At 43.0% G+C, this 23,360-nt stretch overlaps 1 protein-coding gene across 1 annotated transcript in view; it reads left to right on the top strand.

Annotated features, from left to right (window-relative positions):
• The window catches only part of AMHR2 (anti-Mullerian hormone receptor type 2), a gene marked incomplete at its 5' end in the record, with an annotated part of 32,181 nt that extends 17,805 nt beyond the window's left edge, over positions 1–14,376 (top strand). The window contains 5 exons of the mRNA XM_083353436.1: positions 723–837; positions 4,524–4,684; positions 5,322–5,469; positions 12,471–12,607; positions 13,740–14,376. Of these exons, the coding sequence (XP_083209562.1) occupies positions 723–837; positions 4,524–4,684; positions 5,322–5,469; positions 12,471–12,607; positions 13,740–13,868 (690 nt within the window). The 3' untranslated portion in view covers positions 13,869–14,376. The remainder of the gene's footprint in view (positions 1–722; positions 838–4,523; positions 4,685–5,321; positions 5,470–12,470; positions 12,608–13,739) is intronic.
• Positions 14,377–23,360: the final 8,984 nt, after the last annotated feature.

The following is a 23,360-nucleotide window of genomic DNA, read 5'->3' as shown; positions in this document are numbered from 1 at the left end:
GAAAGCACTTACAACTTAAAGAGCTTGGACGACCATTTGTCTGAAATGGTATAGGGTTTCTTGGTTGAGCAGGGGGTTGGACTAGATGACCTCCAAGGTCCCTTCCAACTCTGCTATTCTGTTATTCTGTTATTCTGTAAATCTATGTCTATAATAATGATATCCTCAACTGCAATTAATACTGATAGAATTTCTAGTTTTCTGTTTTTATCCTCAATACTTTAAGCTTTCTAGATAACAGTATGGGGAGCTGTGGTGGCGCAGTGGTTATAATGCAGTACTGCAGACTACTTCTGCTGACTGCCGGCTGCCAGCAATTTGGCAGTTCGATCCTGACAGGCTCAAGGTTGATTCAGCCTTCCATCCTTCCGAGGTTGGTAAAATGGGGACTCAGATTGCTGGGGGCCATAGGCTGACTCTGTAAACCACTTAGACAGGGCTGTAAAGCACTGTGAAGCGGTATGTAAGTCTAATTGTTATTGCTATTGCTATTTATAAATTTTAAGCGTACTACATAACTATTGCTGCACTGAAGTCTGCATTGAAATAATACAACCTATCAAACATTAGAAGAAAAAGAAGAAAAACTATACCTGGGCATCGGAGCAGCCTATTATCCAAAATTATTCTGCTATCCTTCACCGTAGCCATTAAAAGATGAATGCTGATGTCAACCATCTTGTGTTTGGGCCTAAACTGAGTTTGTTGCATTTTCTTGAAAGGGATCCCTACGGAACTTCCTCAGCCAGCACATTTGTTCCTGGAATATCAGCATCCGGCTTGGATCATCCCTTGCCAGAGGCCTTGCTTTCTTACATGAGGAGAAATGGAAGGAAGGTAGGACACCAAGAATATCCAACAGGAAGCCACAGAATGATCTGTGTCCTGCAGACTTCCTGATGAACCACTGAGGTACCATCAGGGGATGGAGCTGACTGTGTATCATCTACAGGTAGTATCCAATCTGCAGGATATCCCCATTGTCAGACCCACCCAGATGAGTGAACTACCAAGATGTTAGTACAGGTAGTCCTCAACTTACCACAGTTCATTTAGTGATTTTCCTGAAGTTACAAAGGTGTTGAGAAAAGTGACTTATGACTGTTTCTCACACTTATAACCCCTGCAGCATCCCCATGGTCACATGACGAAAATTCAGATTCTTGGCAACTGACGCATATTTGTGACGGTTGCAGTGTCCTGGGGTGACGTGATCCCCTTTTGTGACCTCCTGACAAGCAAAGTCAACGGGGAATCCAGTTTCGCTTAACAATCCTGTTACCAACTTAACAACTGCAGCAATTCACTTAACAACTGGGGCAAGAAAGGTCATAAAATGGGGGGCAAAACCCACTTAATAACTGTCTTGCTTGGCAACATAAATTATTGTTGTACCTGTATTTATAAAATCCTCAATTCAATATGTAAGTGTTATATTCGACTGAGGATTTTGTAATGAAAGAGGGAACCGCAACTGCAGGGAAGAGCTCTTGTTTATATATATCTTTTGGGGGGGGGGGGTGTCATGGGAGAAGAAACAAATAAGAAAACAGCAATTTTATAATAAGAAATAAGCTAAGAGCACAGGTACAGTATAGGTGGTACCTGGCTCAATAGTAGTAACTGTGATAGAGATCTTGGAGTCCTAATGGACAGTCACTTCAATATGAGCCAGCAGTGTGCTGCAGCTGCCAAAAAAGCCAACACAATGCTAGGCTGCATTAACAGAGGGATAGAATCAAGATCACGTGAAGTGTTGATACATCTTTACAATGCCTTGTTAAGGCCACACCTGGAATACTGCATCCAGTTTCTTCTTCCTGATCAAAGGGCGTGTACGTTTCGATACATAGAAATGTATGTAGATATATATGAATTCAAAGCAGGAATATTCCAGTACCCCTTTATTCATATTAAAAAAAACAAAACCCAAAACCAATCTCTTTTGAAACTCCAGCATTTGTTAAGTATAGGTAGTCCTCGATTTAAAACCGCAAACTGAGCCCAAAATTTCTGTTGCTAAGCGCGACGGTTGTTAAGTGAGTTTTGCCCCGTTTTATGACCTTTTTGGGCCACAGTTGTTAAGTGAATCACTGCAGTTCTTAAATTAGTAACATGATTGTTAAGTGGAACTGGCTTCCCCCACTGACTTTGCTTCTCGTACGTTTACAAAAGGGGATCACAGGACCCCAGGACACTGCAATGGTCATAAATGTGAGTCAGTTGCCAATTGTCTGAATTTTGATCACGTGACCATCCCCAATGCTTATAAGTGTGAAAGTCTTTTTTCGGGTGCCGTTGTAACTTTGAACGGTCACTAAATGAACTGTTGTAAGCTGAGGACTTCCTGTACTGTAAGAGAGGGACAGGCTTCGTCATAGAGCAGACATGTCAAACACAAGGCCCGGGGGCCGGATCCGGCCCGCGAAGTGGTTTCATGTGGCCCGTGAAGCTATCCTGGAAACAGTGAGGGAACAGCCCCCACTGTCTTGGCCCTGGCCCAGAGACCCTCCTTCTGCCAGAGACCCTCAGATCTGTCCCACTCCTGCCCAGGCCCCCACAGGCACCCTTGATGCGAACGATGTAGAGCTGGCCATGCCCACCCAGTAGGCCATACACAGTCTAGCCACACCCACTCAGTAGGCCACGCCCACCCTGGCCATACCCACCCTGCCCCCTGAGGGCAACTGCAATGCTGATGTGGCCCTCAATGAAATTGAGTTTGACACCCCTGTCATAGAGGTTTCTCTGACTAAGCACCTGCATTTTAACCAAGGTATACTCGACATCAGGAGCCCCCAACCCTGGCCAGTTTATGACTTGTGGACTTCACTTCCCAGAATTCCTCAGCCACCCCTGCTCTGCATAGAGCCTCCTCTACTTTTAAATTTACCTGGGGAAAGCTTAAATGGGAAAAGGTGTTTTCTTCTCGGATAAAGGGAGGAATAGCCAGCTTTTGTAACAGTTATCCAAGAGATGTGATTCCGAAGCCGGGGTGAAAGCCACAGTCAAATCTATTTGCTTCTTGGTTGTTGTTGTTCTTTTAATCGAGCTGTTCTACTGCCAAACATGAGTGAATTCCATTTTGGCATTACAGCCAGAGATCCTTCTTTAGACTTTCTTTAGTGACCATCTTTGGATTTTGTAGTGGCCAGTTCCATAAATCACATTAACCCACATTAACCCATAAATCACATTAGCCCATCAATGTTTAAAATGACGTAACGACAGAGCTAGTGTTAATGTCAGTTGTGAACTTGCCTGGCACACCAGTTTCAGTGACTGAGGCGTGGTGCCATGATTAGACAGCAAAATATCCCTGTTGTACTTTTTAATTGAGCCTTAGACGAAGTTTGCTACTTTGGCACCACGCGAGATGTTCTACCGCTATCAGAGCACACAATCAGAGTCAAGGGGAGCTGAGACTCAGTGACGTTTATAGTGCCAAAGATCTGCCATGCTTGATGTTTTCTCTGACTGCCAGCAGCAATAATAATAATAATAATAATAATATAATAATAATAATAATAATAATATAATAATAATAATAATAATAATAATAATAATAATAATAATAATAATAATAATAAGAAGAAGAAGAAGAAGAAGAAGAAGAAGAAGAAGAAGAAGAAGAAGAAGAAGAAGAAGAAGAAGAAGAAGTTGGAAGTGACCTTGGAGGTCATCTAGTCCAACCCCCAGAAACCCTATACCATTTCAGACAAATGGCTGTCCAGTCTCTTCTTAAAATCTTCCAGTGTTGGGACATCCACCGCTTCTGGAGGCAGGTTGTTCCACTGGTTAATTGTTCTAACTGTCAGGAAGTTTCTCCTTAGTTCTAGGTTGCTTCTCTCCTTGACTAGTTTCCATCCATTGCTTCTTGTCCTGCTTTCAGGTGCTTTGGAGAATAGCTTGACTCCCTCTTCTTTGTGGCAGCCCCCTCTCTAGGGTTTGGGGCTGAAAGAGACTATTTTCATCCCCTGCCTTGATGTCTTTTAAGTGGAAATCTCTGGGCTTGAACCTTATGAAGAGAAAATTCCTGTCCTTCAGTTGTTAACCTATCTAAGCTCTTTTTAGCTTGGCTCACCTGACATACCACAGCAGAGGCCCCCAACCTTTTGGGCACCAGAGACCAGTTCCATGGAGAGATGTTTTTCTGTGGACCGGAGGGGGAGTGGTTTCATGTGCTGCCGCTTATTTGCACAGCTAGGGTTTCTGGCATGCCGCGGACCGGTCCCGGTCCATGGACCAGGGGTTGGGGACCCCTGTACTACACTATGCCATAATCTGGTTTATGAAATGTTTGCTTACTAAGTGATACTAAGCATTATAGATTTTAACCAAACTCTCCTTACAATGCAGTTTCTTCTCATGATTCAGTAAGCCGTGTTTAAGCAAACAATGGTGGTGATGCGTGAATCCAGCCTTCCTTTCTCCACTCTAACTGCCCTCTTCGTGGTTTAAAATGGTGGCACATGATTAAGGTGACAACTTTGTTGAAACTTGTTATTCTTCCATGATGGCAGGACTGCATAAACCTGGGGTGGCCCATCGTGACCTGAGTAGCCAGAATGTGCTGGTGCGGGAAGACAGGACTTGTGTCATAACTGATTTTGGCTTTGCCATGACACTCCCTCTGCAACACAAGCAGTCGAGAAAAGGTCCTGCAGAAGCTATCGTGCACAAGGTACCATAGATGGCATAGGAAATTCAAGAGAGATGCAAATTGTTTAAAATGTGATCAATAGTTCTTTTTCAATGAATGTACTTGCATTGAACTTCAAGCTCCAGGCATCTCATATAAAAACCCCATAAAATGATAACAATCATCACAACACAGTTCAGTCAATCATAACAAGAGGCTATCCTATGATATTTTTTCCAGTAGAGATGCAGAATCAGCATGTCCGATTCCAGCACCTCATTTGAGGTATCATCACGTCCTGGTAGTATCATATAGTACTTAGAATTACCTACTGCTTCGTAGTGCTTTACAGCCCTCTCTAAGAGGTTTACAAAGTCAGGATATTGCCCCCAACAATCTGGGTCCTCGTTTTACAGACCTTGGAAGAATGAAAGGCTGAGTCAACCTTGAGCCCTGTCAGGACCGAACTGCTGGCAGTTGGCAGAGTCAGCCTGCAATACTGCATTCTAACTACTGTGCCACTACGGCTCTCTCTCTCTCCCCCCCCTCCCTCTCTCCCCCTCTCTCTCATATTGTACTGTTTTGAAATGGACTATATAAAATTTGGGCATAACCAGTATTTGCTTCAAGCAGGCATTACACATAAGCTGCCTGCATCTTTCATCGGCATTTTCTCTAGGCAGGAGCTCAACGCTACATAGCTCCTGAAATTTTGGACGAGAACCTGAATCTGCAGGACGTGGGCTCTGCACTGAGGCAAGCTGATGTCTATTCCCTGGCACTGGTACTGTGGGAGATCCTGATGAGGTGCTCTGCGCTTTTCCCAGGTAAACCATTATGGAATTCCCTAAATCCCAGCCTGCAGGGCCAAAGACCTTGGCTGAGAATTACAGACATTGATGTCCAGTCGGTTTGCCTTTGCAACCATTAAATTGCCAAGGTCCCTTTCAAAGAATGATGGGAAATGTAGCTTGATGAGAATTCTCGGCTCCCACCATTGGCTGGCTGTAATGAAAAGACAAAGTGGAACCTGCTGTTTGTGCCAAAAGCAATTGTGATTTGTGTAGAAGAAAAATCCTGTCCAACATTTTAGGGAAAGATAAATGTATGTTGCACAACAGAAGGAGGGAGCCACTATAATGAAAGCTTCAGTGCAAGCTGGAAGAAAGACTGCAAACTATCGTTGCCCATATCTCTTTATTTTTATTGTTAGTTATCTTGACAGAAAGGTGGTGTGTGTGTTTAAATTTTCTATTACAGTAAAAATAATATGGTCATGGAGAAAATTTATCTATAAGCACATAATCAGTAAAAAAAACACCTCCTACAAGGATATATCTATGAGGATAACAGGAATTAAGTCCAACTTGAGATTTTCTGTATGTCATGGTAAAGTATATTCTTAATTTCGAAAGACCATGGATGAATGCAGAAGTGTCCTCTGAAGAACAGAGAGGATGAACTCCTTTCTTCCTTATTCTTGGAAAACTCAGAATGCCAAACTTTTCTCTATTAAGCTAGTACTAAAGCAACTTAAAGCAAGGTTCTAAGTATGGAGCTTCATTTGAATTCTTCCTCCAGTGTTAAATTTCTTCTCTTATTTCTTGCCATACCATTGCATCGTATTCTATCCCTTTTTGGTATCATTATGGTGATTATTATTACTCTGCTGCTTTGCATGTGCCTTGAGAGTTTCTGCACCGGAGACAAATTCTTTGTGTCTCCAATCACACGGCCAATAAAGAATTCTATATTCTATTCTATTCTATTCTATTCTATTCTATTCTATTCTATTCTATTCTATTCTATTCTATTCTATTCTATTCTGTTCTGTTCTGTTCTGTTCTGTTCTGTTCTGTTCTGTTCTTCTGTTCTGTTCTGTTCTGTTGTTCTGTTCTATTCTCTGCACACAGAAATAGACACATACAGTTTATATATGGTACAAAATCATGGTTTGTTCAGCCATACTTTTTAGAGTACAGCACAATTTCTGGATCCAAACAATACAATAACCATATGCTTTACCAAGAATGAGACTGAGCAGCATGATGTTTGAACCCAGCCTTAGACTCTTTAAGAGATAAGGTTGCAGGGGAAGGGAGGCAGCAGACCAAGGTAAGCCCTTTGCTGTTTACCTTTTCATTGTTTCTACTGTTCAGCCAAGCAGTGCAACTGGCAAAGGGAGATTTAACTCTCCTGCAAAGCTTATTCGGCTAAGCAGCAGAAAAACAGTTCTCCCTAGCTTCATGTTTTTTAAACTTAAAACTTAATTAAACTTAAACTTAATTCATTCTACCCATCTTGAAGTTAGCAAGTTTGAGAAAACATTTGTTTTAGCCGCACGGTAAAATAGCAGAGAAATAAGGCAGCAGGGGTCCAGAGTGGGTAATTCTTGGGCAGATGGGTGTGAGAGATTGTGGGGAGATTGGGAAAGAAAAAAATTGGAAAGGAGAGCTAAACAATCAAGAAACGGGGAGGCTATTCCGTTGGCAGCTTATCTTGTAAACAGCAACTTAGTCCAGGTGGCGAGGAAACAGGGAGAGAAAGCATTGCAAACCCTTCAAAGAGACTCTGCCTGAATGTATTCACTTCCACCGAGGGTGGGAAATTCCTCTCATAGTTTCCCAGATTCTGCACTTACCCAAGGTTAAACGTTAAATATACCTTACAAGTAGTCCTCGACTTAACGACCCCAAATTTTTGTTGCTAAGTGAGACGGTTGTTAAGTAAATTTTGCTCCATTTTTGCGGCCATCCTTGCCGCAGTTGTTAAAGTCAATCACTGCAGTGGTTAAGTCAGTGCCCCAGTTGTTAAGTGAATCTGGCTTCCCCCATGGACTTTCCTGCTCAGGTGGTCACAAAACGTGATCACGTGACCCCAGGACACTGCAACCGTCATAAATAGGAACCTGATGCCAAGCATTTGAATTTGGATCACGTGACCACAAGGATGCTGCAATGGTTGTAAGTGTGGGGGGAAAAAAAGTCATAAGTCTCTTTTTTCCAGTGCCATTGTAATTTCAAACAGTCACTAAATGAACTGTTGTAAATTGAGGACTACCTGTACTAACGTCTTGGTAGTTCACTCATCTGGGTGGGTTTGACAATGGGGATACACTCCTCGTCTGTTTTGAAACACAAGACTTATTCAGTGTTTTCCACCTTTCTTCATGACTTATGGACATCATTTTACTATGTTCGGTTAAAAACTGTTTACCGGTATTTCAGTTTTTGTAAGCTTGGGCTTGTGTAATGCATCGTAGTATCCAGTTACTTTCTGTCTTCTAATGGCTTTTTTTTTCAATATTCTTCAATTTTTCCAAACATGGTGTCTTCTTCAAAGAGAGTTGCAGCTTCATTATGTGCCTTAAATAAATGAACTTTAGCTTCATTGTTGGTGTTAGGGCAGACTATCCTTGTACTCCATAATGGGATCCTACACGGAAGACATAATACTTAATATGCTTTGATTGTTCTTTTGTGGTTTATTCAATCCCTACAGTACTAATGATATCCAATTTTCCTAATATGAACGGTATGGTTGATTCTTTTCTCTCAAAAGATGAGAATAGTTTTAACTTCGACTGGTGATTTCCCCAGCCCCCTGCGTCCCGAAATGAGAATGTACAAACATCTGCTCATTTCTTCCAGGTAGTTTTGGGAGTGGCCTAAATAAGGTGTAGACTCCGTGGAAATTGAAGGGTTTTTTTCCCTTTGTTTTTTTTAGGATCAATTCAATTATTACTACTTCTAAGTAAAAAAAAGGGACGCAGTGGCTCAGTGGGTTAGGACGCTGAGCCTGTCGATCAGAAGGTCAGCAGTTTGGCGGGTCGAATCCCGAGTGCCGCCTAGCAGAGTGAGCGCCTGTTACTCATCCCAGCTTCTGCCAACCTAGCAGTTCGAAAGCACGTAAAAATGCAAGTAGAAAAATAGGGACCACCACGGTGGGAAGGTAACAGTGTTCCGTGCGCCTTTGGCGTCTAGTCATGCCGGCCACATGACCACGGAGACCTCCTTAGACAAGCGCTGGCTCTTCGGCTTTGAAACGGAGAGGAGCACCGGCCCCTAGAGTTGGAAACGACTAGCACGCATGTGCGGGGGAACCTTTACCTTTAAGTAAAAAAAAAAGGGATTCATTTATTACAGGTTGTTAATAATCTTATGTATTGCATAAGGCTATCACAAGGAGGGGGGGTGAGTAGGAGTTTTTATTTGTATTTGAATCCAGAACTCACCCCTGTGATTGTATCACCGGTTACCACTAACAAGTTTTGATTTCACAAATCTAGTACAGTGAGGGTAAATAAATCTCCTTTATTGTTTTGAGTGCGTATGTCTTTTTGAGGCAGCTGTGATGGCAGAGCTCTGCTGAGCCCCAAGGCAAACGCCTCAGACTGACTGTCCCATGGTGAGAGACCTCAGGACTCTCGCCCCAACTGCTACTATTGAGTAGGAGCAGGAGAAGCGGGGGAGGCAGGGGGTGTCCTAAAGCTCCTGTTTTTCTGCTATGGTTACAGTAGCAGGTCTGAGTCCATAGTTATCTCCTCCTCCCCCCCTCCCCCAGCTTCTCAGTCTCTCTTCCTGACTGAGAAGAGGTACAGAGGAGTTTGGAGATGGCCTTGAAGAAGGGACCCAATGGCCATTTTGTAAACATCAGCTTGGCCCAGATTTGGGGTGCAGGCGGGAAGAAAAAGTCAAGCTAGTTGCACCTGGGTAATATAAAAAGGAAAGAGAGAATCTCATTCAAGTTTTCAAAAATTGATTAGCATACCCTGTAATAATAATAATAATAATAATAATAATAATAATAATAATAATAATAATAATAATAATAATACAGTAGAGTTCCATTAAGGGACGTGGTGGCTCAGTGGGTTAGGACGCTGAGCTTGTCGATCAGATGGTCGGTAGTTTGGCGGGTCGAATCCCGAGTGCCGCGTAACAGAGTGAGCGCCTGTTACTCGTCCCAGCTTCTGCCCACCTAGCAGTTTGAAAGCACGTAAAAATGCAAGTAGAAAAATAGGGACCACTACGGTGGGAAGGTAACAGCGTTCCGTGCGCCTTTGGCGTCTAGTCATGCCAGCCACATGACCACGGAATCATCCTCGGACAAGCGCTGGCTCTTCGGCTTTGAAACGGAGATGAGCACCGGCCCCTAGAGTCGGAAACGACTAGCACGCATGTGTGGGGGAACCTTTACCTTTAGAGTTCCATTAGTTCACACAGTGTCCGTTTCCTGACTGGGTCTTCCTGAAAAGAGCTGATAAAGAGGAGGCTACAGTGCTGGTATAGCCAATTGAGGGGACAGCTGGCTGTGGGGGAGCAGCGGTTTCGCTTCCTTCCCTCCCTCCCTGCTACTTGCCTGCTGCAGCTCCTATCAAGGCCCCAGGCAGTATTAGTTTGTTTTTTGCAAGATTTAAGGCAAAAGGACAGGAGAAGCAAGGTCGAGACCCAGAGCCCCTGTGCTGGCAGCCTCCAAGATGCAATCACCCTCGCCTTCACTATTTGCACATCCCCTACGTTGGTATGCAAGTTTAGAAAGATTTTAAAGCCTATTTTTGAGGAGTCCTTGGTGCTCTCTAAGCTTGGTTTTCTTGCAGATGTTTCATTATGCAAACTGGGTAACGTCATCAGTGTTGATGGTGTTACCTAATTTGGGTAATTAAACCTCTGCAAGGAAACAGCCAAGCTCAGAGAGCACCAAAGGACCCCTCATTTTCAACCCTGAGCTACAAATATTCTTGGTAAGCCTATTTTTGTTTACTAACCGGAATCTACTACCTGGCTATCTTCCATTCTCACCCATCTCCATCTCTCCCTTTGAAGGGGCATGAGAGGACCTGTTTTCTGTCCTTCATCACAGTCTCAACCAGTTGCACTAATAACCGAGATCAGTTCAACATGCTGAAGTCATGAAAAGTCAAAACAGCCACTCCTTGCATGTTTGAGGCACCACGCTGTAGCTTGGTCTGATTTCGGATAGTGGCAACAGTTATTCCTGTTTTGTTGCAGAAGGATGAATTTCGCCTACCTTGGATAGCCAGCTGTGCCAAGATATAAACAGGGAGTGGTGATAATGGTGCGGGGTATGCTGCCATCTGGTGGCCATTTAGGAGCACATCCTGCCCTCGATCAACAACAAATGCTGACATGTTCAGCTTGAAAGAATGAAGCAGAACTGTTGGCTTCCGGGGTGGGATTATATGATCTTAGTCCTACTGAACTCAGCCTCCTTCTGCCTCCTCTCCTCTTTCCCTTCTTCAGACTTGGTGCCCTTCTAAATCACTTGAGACAAAAGGCTTCTGTTGCTTTGAGACATCATTTCCCCTCAGTGCTGTGACTCATCTCTGTACAAAGAGAAGGGGTCATTGATGGAGGAGCATGAGCAAGAGCAGCCCAGCCTCTCTGGGCATCATCCAGACCCCCAGTCTCCTAGCAAGACCCACTGCTAAAGAGAAAAGATTGTTGGAGGAGAAAATATTGCATTGTCCAAGCCAACACGTTGGAGCTTCTATCCAGGGAATGGGCAGTGTCCTCCAAGCAGAAGGTTGGATTGGGATACACCAGCTGAGCGTGTGTTACTGAGAGGCCACTAACATTTAATAGAAGTATGCGTCTGCAATATGAAAGTTTTTATCCCTCTAGTCTACAGCACTATTGCTCAACCTTGTCAACTTTCAGATATGTGGACTTCAACTCCCAGAATTCCTCAGTCAGCATACTGGAAGTTTAATTCCTCAAGTCTTGAAATTGACAAGGCTGAGAAACATTGCTTGCTCTACAGGTAGATCGAAGAACTGCACATTTTTTGAGACTAAAAAACATCTTTGCCCTCAGCAATGAATACAAGGCTCAACCCCTAACAGCTGACAGGAGGAAAATAGGCAGCAACACACTTAAGATTCCTTTTGGCACAGTGACTCCCATCAATCGCTTTCTCTTGATAATACTGTATTCAGTACAACAAGCATAAAAGGATAGCTGCTCTGTGTAGGAAGGCCTTTCCTTCTGTGAACCGGCTCAGTGGGTGTCAGTAAACACTAATACCAGGGCAACGTCCTGGGTCTCCCTTTGCAGGTAGTCCTCAACTTACAACAGTTCATTTAGTGGCCGTTCTAAGTTACAATGGTTTCACGCTGACGACCTTTGCAGCATCCCCACAGTCATGTGATCAAAATTCGGCCACTTGGCAACTGGTTCATATTTATATCAGTTGCACTGTCTTTGGGGTGTGTGTGTGTGTCATGTGATCCCCTTTTGCGATTTTTGGACAAGCAAAGTCGATGGAAAAGCCAGATTAACTTAACAACTGTGCTACTAACATGGAATTCACTTAACAGCTGTGGCAAGAAAGGTTGTAAAACAGAGCAAAATTCACTCAACAACTCACCCAAAATTCACAGCTGTTTTGTTTCACAACCAAAATTTTGGGCTCAGTTGTCGTAAGTCAGGGGGCCTTCAAACTTGGCCCTTTTAGGACTTGTGGAATTCGACTCCCAGAATTCCTCAGCCACGTAGGCTGAGGAATTCTGGGAGTCGAAGTCCAAGAGTCCTAAAAGGGCCAAGTTTGAAGACCCCTGTCGTAAGTGAAGACCTACCTGTACTAACAGGTTGGGACTCTGAACCCAGGGACAACCACTGTCCAGCGATGCAGCAATCACTTGGATGTGAAACTCTGTTATGGAATGGGTACTGTGAAGTGTGAAGAAGTCAGCTGAAGCAATACTTTGCTGTTCATGCGCTGGATATGTTTGGCACACCCACACCCATGGGCGTGCACACACCCACAAGACCTGCTTTAGTAAGAGAGCCCATTTTTGTCTCTTCAGAGAACAGCACTCCTGCATTCCAGCTTGCCTATGAAGCAGAGTTAGGTAGCAGTCCTACATACAGTGAACTGCGAAGGTTGGCTGTGGAGGAAAGGCGAAGACCAATTGTCCCGCCAGCTTGGACAAGATTTGGGCAAGTATGTTTAAGCCACAACATACATAGGCTTGAATAGGGGGCAGTAGGCTTTAGACAACCTGTTGGAAGCCACACTCCTAAAGAGGATGGACCAGGAGTTGATTTTAAGAAATAGAATGGGTCCCTTAAAGCCTGCAAGGCTAAGGGAACCCAGCTTGTGCCTTAGCCCTGCCCCTCTGCCAAAAAAAGGGGGGGGGGGAAGGAGAGAACATTGGTTGAAAAGTTGGTCCCGTCAGTTCTGGAGGCCACAGATAGGATGCCCATATTTGACTCTTGGGCAATATTTTTCCTGAGAAGCTGAGGAGAACAAAAATGCTGCATAGCTGATGGAGATTTGGGGCTATTAATTGAAAGGTGGACATAGGCAAGAGCCCTGAGGCCCTTTTGCTCTTACGGCAACACAGCAAAACCTTGGACCCAGTCCAGATGCAGTAAAAGGAATGGAAGGGATTAATATATGCTTCTAATATCTGGGATTTTAGTACAGGCCTCTTTAAGAATCTATGATACTCTAAGGCAGGGATGGGGAACTATGGCCGTTTTGTGACCTCTGGACTTCAGCTCCCAGAATTCCTGAGCCAGGATCAAGCATCCAGTTCTGGTCACCACAATAGAAGAAAGATGTTGAGGCTCTGGAAAGAGTGCAGGGAAGAGCAACAAAGATGATTAAAGGGCTGGAGGCTAAAATGTATGAAGAAGGGTTGGAGGAACTGGGCTTATCTAGTCTAGTGAAAAGAAAGACTAGGGGGGCGGGGTATGATAGGAGTCTTCCAGTATTTGAGAGGCTGCCATGAAGAGGAGGGGTTCAATCTATTTTCTGAAGCACCAGAAGGCAAGACAAGAAAAAAAAATGGATGAAAACTAATCAAGGAGAGAAGCAACCTAGAACTAAGGAGAAATTTCCTAAAAGGTGAGCACGGCTTGCTTTCAGAAGTTGTGGGTGCTCCATAACTGGAGGCTTTTAAGAAGAGACTGGACAGCCATTTGTCTGAAATGGTGTAGGGTTTCCTGCTCTGGGTTGCACTAGAAGGCCTCCAAGGCCCCTTCTAACTCTGTTGTTTATGTTCTAAGTCTTCTAGTAGGCGTTCCTGTTGTCTCTTCTTCACAATTGCTATTCCATCTTCTCTCTCCAGGTGGCTATTTCCTTGCAAGAGCTCCTGGAAGACTGTTGGGACCATGAACCAGAGGCTCGTCTGCAAGCCGAGTGCGCCCTGCAAAGGCTGCAAAGGCTGGGCACTGAGGATCTGGTGAAAGAGTACTGAAGCCAAGGCATGTTAGGCTTTCCACTCAGAATTGCTTACAAGAACTTTATGTTTGGCTGAGAACAGCAAGAGGCCTTTAAGACAAGTCCACCCAGGTCCATTTTCTCAATAGGACCTTACATTGTCAGTTGTGGATGCATTTTTATAAGCGCAATCCACTAAATCAACTTGAATTGCATTTGTTAACTACTCTTGGGCGGGGGGGGCATCCTATACCAAACCTTTGTAGGAAGTCAGCATCCCCGCCCTCCCCAGAGAATGAAATATTTTGGCGGATATTAAAAGAGGCCAAATATTATATTTCCCCAAAGGAATAATGGAGAAAAATCTTAAAAGGCAGAAAGCAGTCTCCTTACCCCAAGTGGAAATTCAGGAGGCCAGCTCTTTTAGAAATGCAGATTTGGGGCACACCATTCATAAGCAAAACGCCTTCAGCCTCCACAGCTCATGGGATTAAGAATTTACATTCCCCCACCCAAAATCTAAAGAACATAATAGGACATAATAGGGTTAATCCTACACCCTCTTCAGCCCAGCAAAAGACACAAAAGCCCAGCTCATTGCACAACCCAGAAACATTTTCACTTCAAAGTCTCAGAGCCCTATAAAGATCCATCCACTCTCAACTCCATTGGGCGGCTGTCCCAGAGCCACCTGCTGCCTGTGGTTCTGCTCATCAATCAACTGGAACCTTCTTTCTAAGCAGCCTCCATTTTTATTTCCAGCATCTTAGCCTCCATTTTATTTACCCCCAGCTTGGAAATGGACCTGATGGTTTTTCTTTCAACACCTTTGACCCTGGAATTTTCATAATTTCAGTTCCTCCAAGTAGCACAATATCTTTCTGGAACGTTAAGCACCCTTTCTTCCAAAAATAGCTCCCAGTGAACCCAACGGGACATTTCTGAATAGATACTGTATGCATGGTTTATAGCAGAGATCCCCAAATCTTGGCCACTATGTGACTTGTGGACTTCGAGTTGAAGTGGCCACGGCTGGGGACCCCTGGTTTGTAGCATGGGTTGCCCGAATGCAAAAATTAGCTTTAAGTGAAGAATTCAGATTCCTAAGAAAGACTCTTATCTGGAATTGCTGAGAATTGTGGAGGCGCAGCCCAACGCATCTAAAGGCATAGAATTGGAAAAGATTGTTTTATTCTCTTGCACTGGGGGGGGGGGAATCATTCTTCTGCCTGCATCCAACTCAATACCTCTACACCTTCTTTTTGCAATAGTTTGTTACAAAAATTTTGTTCAAGATTGTTTAGGATTATATGTCCTAATTGATAGAGGGACAGTCATTAACCTGAGTCATTAACTAGTCAAGGAGAGAAGCAACCTAGAACTAAGGAGAATCTTCCTGACAGTTAGAACAACTAACCAGTGGAACAACCTGCCTCCAGAAGTGGTGAATGCTCCAACACTGGAAGTTTTTAAGAAGAGATTGGCCAGCCATTTGTCTGAAATGGTATAGGGTTTCCTGCCTGAGCAGGGGGTTGGACTAGATGACCTCCAAGGTCCCTTCCAACTTATTATTATTATTATTATTATTAAGGTGAGATGCATTTTTGATCTGATGGGCTGTCCAGTCTATGCCTGTTTTAAAGGGAGAGAAGGATGGAAGAGGGTCTTCAAGCAGACCATCCAGAGGGGGACTGGGAGGGAATCAAGTCACCTGGTCACCACCACAAGGTAGTGAGACCTCTTATATTTGTACTATATCTGCAAATCTTTTTTCTTTCACCCAGGTTTATAAACAAGCACATTCAGGCATGTATATTTCTTAACTCTTTTGTTCTTTGGTGCTCTTCCCCCCCCCTTTTTGCCACATATTCTTTTGTGGTCCCTTCTCTTTTCTTTCCTATTTTATCTAGCTTTTGTATTAAAAATAAAAACTTCAGCCGAGGCTGTTTTTAGTTTATTTTTAATCTCTCCAGAATGTAATCTGAGGTCATTGTTGAACAAATATATCACAAGTAATCTAGGTTTTACATTGATTTAAAACAAGCACATCCCTCGCTGCCATTAAGATGCTCCCAAGCAGATGAAAAACAACATGTGACAATTTTAACACAAAAACCATAATAAAAACAATCATGAAAAAAACCCCAATTTTAAAAAAATAAAAATTAGAAAGTTTAAGACATTCACAATTTGATAATTCAGTCAGCAAAAGAGTGGTAGGAAGGAGATGAAGGAATTTCTCTGGGAACCCATCCTCATTCCAGATATTTTGGGACTACCAGTTCCATAATTCCTAGCCAGATTTGGGGAATACACTAAGTTGGGAGTGTTTTTCCATTTCCTAGTTAAAGACAAGAGAGCCAATGGGATGGAGAGGTTCATGTATTTAAGATGGGATGGGGAGACACGTTTAACCAACTGAGGTTACTCAACAGGGCAACTGACGGAGCCTTTGAGAATCCAGAGATAAAGAGAGAATAAACGAAATGAAGAGAATTCAAATATCTAGCAGATTTAACGAGAGGACACACCCAGTACAGACAGTCCTCAACTTACAACAGTTCATTAAGTGACCTTTTGAAATTATAAAGGCACTAAAAAGCTGTAACTTACGAACGTTTTTCACACGACCTTTGCAGCATCCCCATGGTCCTATGATCAAGATTCAGATGCTTGGCAATTGGCTCACATTTATGGCATTTGCAGGGTTCCGGGGTCATGGGATTATCTTTTACCACCCATTGCCAAGCAAAGTCAAACGCGGGAGGCCAGATTCTCCTTAACAGCGGTGTTCCTAACTTAAGAACTGCAGTAATTCACTTAACAACAGTGGTGAGAAAAGTCGTAAAATGGGACAAAACTCACCTAACAACTGTCTCGCTTAGCAACAGAAATGTTGGCCTCAATTGTGGTCATAAGTCGAGGACTACCTGCAGTGTGTCGAGCGTACAATATAGATAGAGCAGCCATCTAACTTTAAACCCAGCATGGCGTTTTGTTGTAAACCTTGCAGTAACCAAATGTGCAAGATAGATGGCAGCTCTGGGAATTTAAGGCACTAGCATATGGGGCTGGATTACCATGACTTAAAGTACCCCTTTGAGATAAGGCAGCAGGCAACATTCTCTCTGGGTGTATGTATGTATGTGTGTTATTGTCAGGATGATGGCAGAGGCAGAGCCACCAAGTAGTTATGTCATTCGGATTCGTACAAGTCTGTTCCATCTAGCAGCCACAATTACAATAAACATGCCAAAGGAAAATTTATTTCCCCAGAGACGGCACTACAACACTGTGAAATTCAATTGCTTTGGTGATAAGATCTTGTGCAGTGCATCTGTTTTCTTTCTTTACCTTGCCTAATAAGGTAAAGAACCAGCCTGGATCACATAGGAGAGTGGAGTAAGGGTAGGCAGAGTTCAAATCTCCCTGTATCCAACAAGTAGACTCGGATGACCTTCCCCTACTCTCCTTCCCTTCACAAAGGGAATCACCACACACTCAGCTTCCAGGAAGGAGAGTGAGAAGGTATGAGAAAGTAAAGAAAGATTCCCTGTGAGATGTTTCAAGACCGCAGGATGAAAGCAAAAATAAAGAGCACAAGATTTCAGCTGCTCAGCTTTTGTTCTCCTTTTGACCTTCAGCTGTCGAACAGAATTGCATTCTTGCCATCTCATCAGAAGAGAAAAGGCCGGATTTGTTACTATATCATGCACCAAGCTGCCTGGCCAGATGCCAACAGCCACCAGAAATGAAGGCCTCTGTCCTTGACGCAGATGCTTACATATACAGACTCTGCTCTTCCTACTGGAGCCCCAGATTTTCTTTATATAGCCGGAGAGAGGGGAGTGAATCACTGTTAGAAACAAACCTGTTATTCTGACACAAGCGGTATTTTGAATATTTTTAGGGGATATACGAACATGCACTGCCGATTTATGTGGATAGCGAGTTACGAGAAGCATTTTCTGTACACGTACTCCCAGAATGTGGAATCCTACGTATGATTTTTGTAAAAACATTTTAAAAGGCTGTAAGTGTAATACCATACAGTGAAATCATTTATTTTTTTTGAAATAGATAAAAATAGAATAAAAATGGAGTTAAAAACTAGAATCGTTAAAACAGAAACCATCCAGGCGGAAATAATGACTGGAAAAGCTGACATTTTTTTTTAAAAAAAACACTGTGTTTTTAGCTTATCTAAAGCACTTTAGATCCAATTTTGGTATAGTGGTTAAGGCACAAGGCTAGAAACCAGGAGACGGCGAGTTCTAGTCCCACCTTAGCACAAAACCAGCTGAATGACCTTGGGCCTGTCACTCTCTCTCAGCCCTAGGAAGCAGACAAGGGCAAACCACATCTGAAAAACCTTGCCAAGAAAACATCAGGGATTAATAGAGACGGTTGCCAAGACACTGACTGAAAGGCATACAGACACACACACATAAGCAGCCTAGACTTGCCTCTGTGACTGAGACAGCATACAGGTTCATTAAATACATTTTTTTTAAAATACAAATCACATTAAGCCAAATCCAGAGCAGGCCAATTTTCTGAACCGATCCAAGTGAACTCTCTCTCTGTTCTCCAGGTTAAGTAGAAATCAGAAAGAACAGACCAAATCTGCCATCTACAGCAGTTTCACCATTGCGTAATGGTAGAAATAAGCCCAAATGGAGCATATTTTTACAGTAGCTCTAAATGACATTGGTCATTAAAAGTCCCCCCGCCTTCCCGAAGTATATTCATTGCGCCTTTCTCTATCACTCCTCCCCCTCCCTATATTCAGTCCAATAATAGGGAGCAAGGAAATGGATACTCTCCTTGGATCACATTGCTGCAAGGAGAAAAAGGCGTGGATGTCATGTGGGTAGCAGGCTCCATTCCTTAACGCTGGCCAAGGTTTCAGAATGCTGTGGGGCTAAAAATAGATTTTTGCTCCAGGATTTGTAGGAAGGCAAGTGCTCTTTAATCTGTGGCTGCATGATGGACTGACTGCACAGTGCAAATAGAACACTTTACCTCATTGGATTTTCAAGGGTTCTCCGAGATCAGAATTAAACCAGGGGGGGAAAAACCGAAACCTTGAACTACAGTACATCTAAGGGATATATTTGAACAACTAGAATCTTAGTTTTAAAAATGGGAGGCATATGGAGATGATAACCACAGGATGCAGGATGCAAAAGGGAATCTGGAATCCAAATTGCTCTTCCGAAGTCACAGGCACGGAAAAAGGGGTAGTATTTGATCATCTAGTCAAGCCCCTATTTTTGAAATCGGTAACTATCTCAGCAGATGTGCCCTCCTTGGGCCCCAATCATAAACTGGTCATCTGCTTCACTATTTTATTTATTTAGGTGCCTTTCAGCCTTTTGTTTGGTTTGATTCGTTCGTTTGTTTGTTTAAAAAAGGTAAAGGTAAAGGTTCCCCCGCACATGTGTGCTAGTCGTTTCCGACTCTAGGGGCCGGTGCTCATCTCCGTTTCAAAGCCGAAGAGCCAGCGCTTGTCCGAGGACGTCTCCGTGGTCATGTGGCCGGCATGACTAGACGCCAAAGGCGCACTGAACACTGTTACCTTCCCACCGGAGTGGTCCCTATTTTTCTACTTGCATTTTTACGTGCTTTCGAACTGCTAGGTTGGCAGATGCTGGGACGAGTAACAGGCGCTCACTCTGTTACGCGGCACTCGGGATTCGACCCGCCAAACTGCCGACCTTCTGATAAATAAATAAATAGATAAATAAATAAAGCTTCACTTTATTTATTTATCTAGGTGCCTTTCAGCCTGTGTTGACTCCTGGCGACTTCCTGGTCAGATCCTTGCAGTTTTCTGGGTAAGATTTCAGAAGTGGCTTGCCCTTGTTTGATTCCTCTCTCTGAGAGACAGAGAGGGAAAAAGAGAGAAACAGGCCCAATGTCACTCAACTGGCTTTGTGCCTAAGGCAGGACAAGCATTCACGGTTTCCTGGTTTCCAGTGCCTCAACCATGATACCAAATGGTCTCTATTTATTTACCATATTGATTAACGTGCCCCAATCCCAAAGGTCTCCTGTGGCCACAAACAATATCTAACAAAAAGGGGAAAAAACATTGTAATTAAATCTAAATCAGTATTAAAAATAAAAATTAAATATGAAAGAAAAAACAAAGAAACCCAATATAGGCACCCCCTGGCAACTAAATGCATATGAGAATAAAGCAGCATTCACTTGTCTCCCACACCCCACAAACTACAGGATTAAAGGGAACTTTCAGCAGGCCGCCTCTTGATTTGTCTGGACGGACAAATGTTGCCTGCTGTACAGTATCCCACTCCACATCGTTTCATTCAGCTTCTCATAGGATAGTGAATTCACCAAATGTTAAACTGTGGTTTGTTTAATTGTAAGCTTATGAAATAAACCACAGCTGGCTCCAATCGTGCAACACAATAAATAATAAACTATGATTTTTAAATCTCAGTGGTTGGGCTAATCAGATGCACTACTAAGCCACAAACAAGCAAAGAAACTGGATCATGGCTTAGCTCTGATGGTAAAACCAGTCTATATGTTATATTGTAATTATGCCTTCAGGGCTTATATACTTTTATGTTTGGTCTAGAACTGCCTTTCTTAACCTTTTTATCCTAGAGCAGTGTTTCTCAATAACTTTTAAGAAGTGTGGATTTCAACTCCTCTTGAAGGCCAGGGAATTCTGGGAGTTGAAGTCCACACAGATTAAAATTGCTAGGCTGAGAAACATGCCCTAGACTAGAGGAACTGCTGGAATAATTTGTCAGGTCTCAGAAAACCCTTGCATAAAAATCACAAAATATGCAATTTCACCAGAGAATTCATTTCTAACCCCATATACTCTGTGTTTTGTAATCTTTACAACAGCAATAAAGCAGCAGATGACCATAGGAGTCACAGCACATAAAAATTTTACCTAGGTGAAGTTCAAGAAGCAATGTTTATTTTTTTCCCCCCATCACTGCTAGAGACCCTTGCAAATCCCAGTTGAGAAAGCCAGGGTTAGAGGGACACAACTGGTTTGGGCATGTTTTCTCCCGTTATTTACTGACTTACAGTATTTCTATGGCTAAACATTTCATCCATCCTTCAGGGAGCAGCTTTACCCTTTACAAAGAAACCTAATTCACACAACACATTAAAGTATAATGTGCTTTGCTTGTGTCCAAGTTAATATATGGTTATAAACCATGTTTTAAGACTTAATGTGAATCCAGTCAGTTGGGATTGCTGCAATAAGCTATGGTTAAAGAAAGTATGGTGTGTAATTCAGTGTGTGAACAGAGGCATAAAAAGCAACCTCTTCCCTCTTCAAAATCAAGCCGAAATCCCCTCTTATGCTTATAGCAGTGGAGAACTATGTACCCTTTATGACTTGTGGACTTCAACTCCCAGAATTCCTGACCCAGCAAGAAAGTCAAGATGCCTGGCTCAGGAATTCTGGGAGTTGAAGTCCATAAGTCTTAAAGGGGGCATAGTTCCCCACCTCTGGCTTACAGGAAGGAGAACTGGCTTCAATAGACAATGATCTTTAGAAAACCATCCTCTGGCTCCTAGCTCAAGTTTTATTCACATCTACTCAGAAATAAGTCAGACAGGAATCAAATGTGTATCTGGGATTTGGGGAGATAAGAATGGCTTATAATTTATCCATGCTTGTTCATGTCTTGTCAACCTGATTGTACACTGTGTGGTGTACAGAAATCTATTTATTTCCTTAGGCTTAGGAACAGCTAAAGAAAAGCTTGTAACCACTTACGATTTTCCCTCTGCTGAGGCCCAGCCTTACATGTCTTATTCTAGCGCTACTTCTCCTGCCTATTATTTCATTGCTACAACTAACTTCAGGCTTCATTATCTTGTAATACCTAAGGTCTCTCTCTGCTCTCTTCTTTTCTTTTTTCTAGAAATTAAATAAAAAACAGGCAACATTTATATGCTGCTTTCAGAATTATGCAAAGGTGCTTGTCTATTTAATTATAATATATATTACGCAAAGTGCTCACAATGGGGGGGGAAATGACTTACTGAGCTCTTGGATTTTCAAGGAAGCATCCCATAACATTTTCTAACAAGTAGCTAGATTCTGTTGGTACACATTATCCTCAATCAATCACCACAGAGCCTTAGTCCCAACAAGTCCATCAATAACTTTAACACCTCCTCCCCTTTATATTTTTATCTGTCATTGTCTGGTCAGCAAAGCAAGATGGGATCTAGGAGTTGCCATTTTAATTTTCCATTAACAGCACTGCAGCACACAATGGACAATTAAGCTGGTAAACCCCAAATTTAACAACCACTAGTAGAAGGGGCCTTTAGGGAATTCTTTGGCATGACATGTACACTCAACAAGCGGACTATATGTTGCTAATGTTGGTTGTGGAGAAAAATAGATCTTCTATTGTGCTTAGATTTAGCCATATACTTATTTCTAATAATAAGCTCTCCACCTGCTTGCCAAGAGCTTCTGAAATCTGGCGTTAGCACTACCACAGGAAAAGGGGAAATAACCTGTGGGGTTTTGTTTTTTTCATTTTTAGGATGAGTCCGTTTACTTCTGGTCATGTTCTGCAGATACCAGCTGCCCCGTTATTTATTTCTTTGTACTGTTTGTAGTCTATGCTAATTTTAAGACCCTGGACAATTTACAACCTTCCATGTTAATATACGTGATGTGTGTATGTGTGCATATGTGTCCGTGTGCATGGATTTTGACTTGAAACAAATTAAAGTTGAAACTTTGTCAGTGAACAGATTACTTTTAATTTACCTCTAAGTTAAACCCAATTTAATAAATAGATCTGATGAAACCTTGTACTGTAGGTCTACCTTTACATCTGACCAATACATGATTAATATATATTATTATTAATAATAATAATACCTCCAAATCACAAGACATTGGCTTTATTCTTATTCTTCCCCTCTGCAGTTTGAATATCAAGTATAAAAGACTAAAAAGAGATTTTCGTTGACATCCCAGCCTTTCAACTACCCAAGGAATCGAAACAGCAAAGTTTCGCTGTCGGGCAAGCTTCCACTCCAGTCGCCTTTCTTTCCTCTCGCTTCGCCTCTTTTTAACCTCACACACCCCCCCATTTTCTGTAAGGGAAGGCAAAAGGCTCACTCACCCTCTCGTGAAAGATGGCCTCCATGTTTATGTGTCTCCCACCACCACCATCGGCTTCCACACCACATGGTGTCCTTCACAAGGTCTTACCTCGCGGCGATGAGGACAGCGAGGTCAAACTACTTTGCTGCCCTCATCGCGTCCGCAGATAATCGCCCGGCCGCCCTGTTTAGGGTGACTCGCTCCCTCCTGAATCAGGAGGTGAGGGAGGAGCCCTTGCAGGGTCGTGCCGAGGAGTTTAGCCAGCATCTGTCGGACAAAATCGCTCGGATCCGGACCGGTCTGGCCTCCGACTGGGCAGAGTCTGACGGTGAGAACATGGGTGATCTTGTCGATGTCATCTGGGAGGAGTTCGACCCTGTGACTCCAGAAGAG

Source organism: Vipera ursinii (genome assembly GCF_947247035.1).
Source record: "Vipera ursinii genome assembly, chromosome: 2".
In the NCBI taxonomy this organism is placed as follows: Eukaryota; Metazoa; Chordata; class Lepidosauria; order Squamata; family Viperidae; genus Vipera; species Vipera ursinii.
Note: the sequence above shows the minus strand (reverse complement) of the source record. Positions and strands in the feature narration are given on the sequence as shown.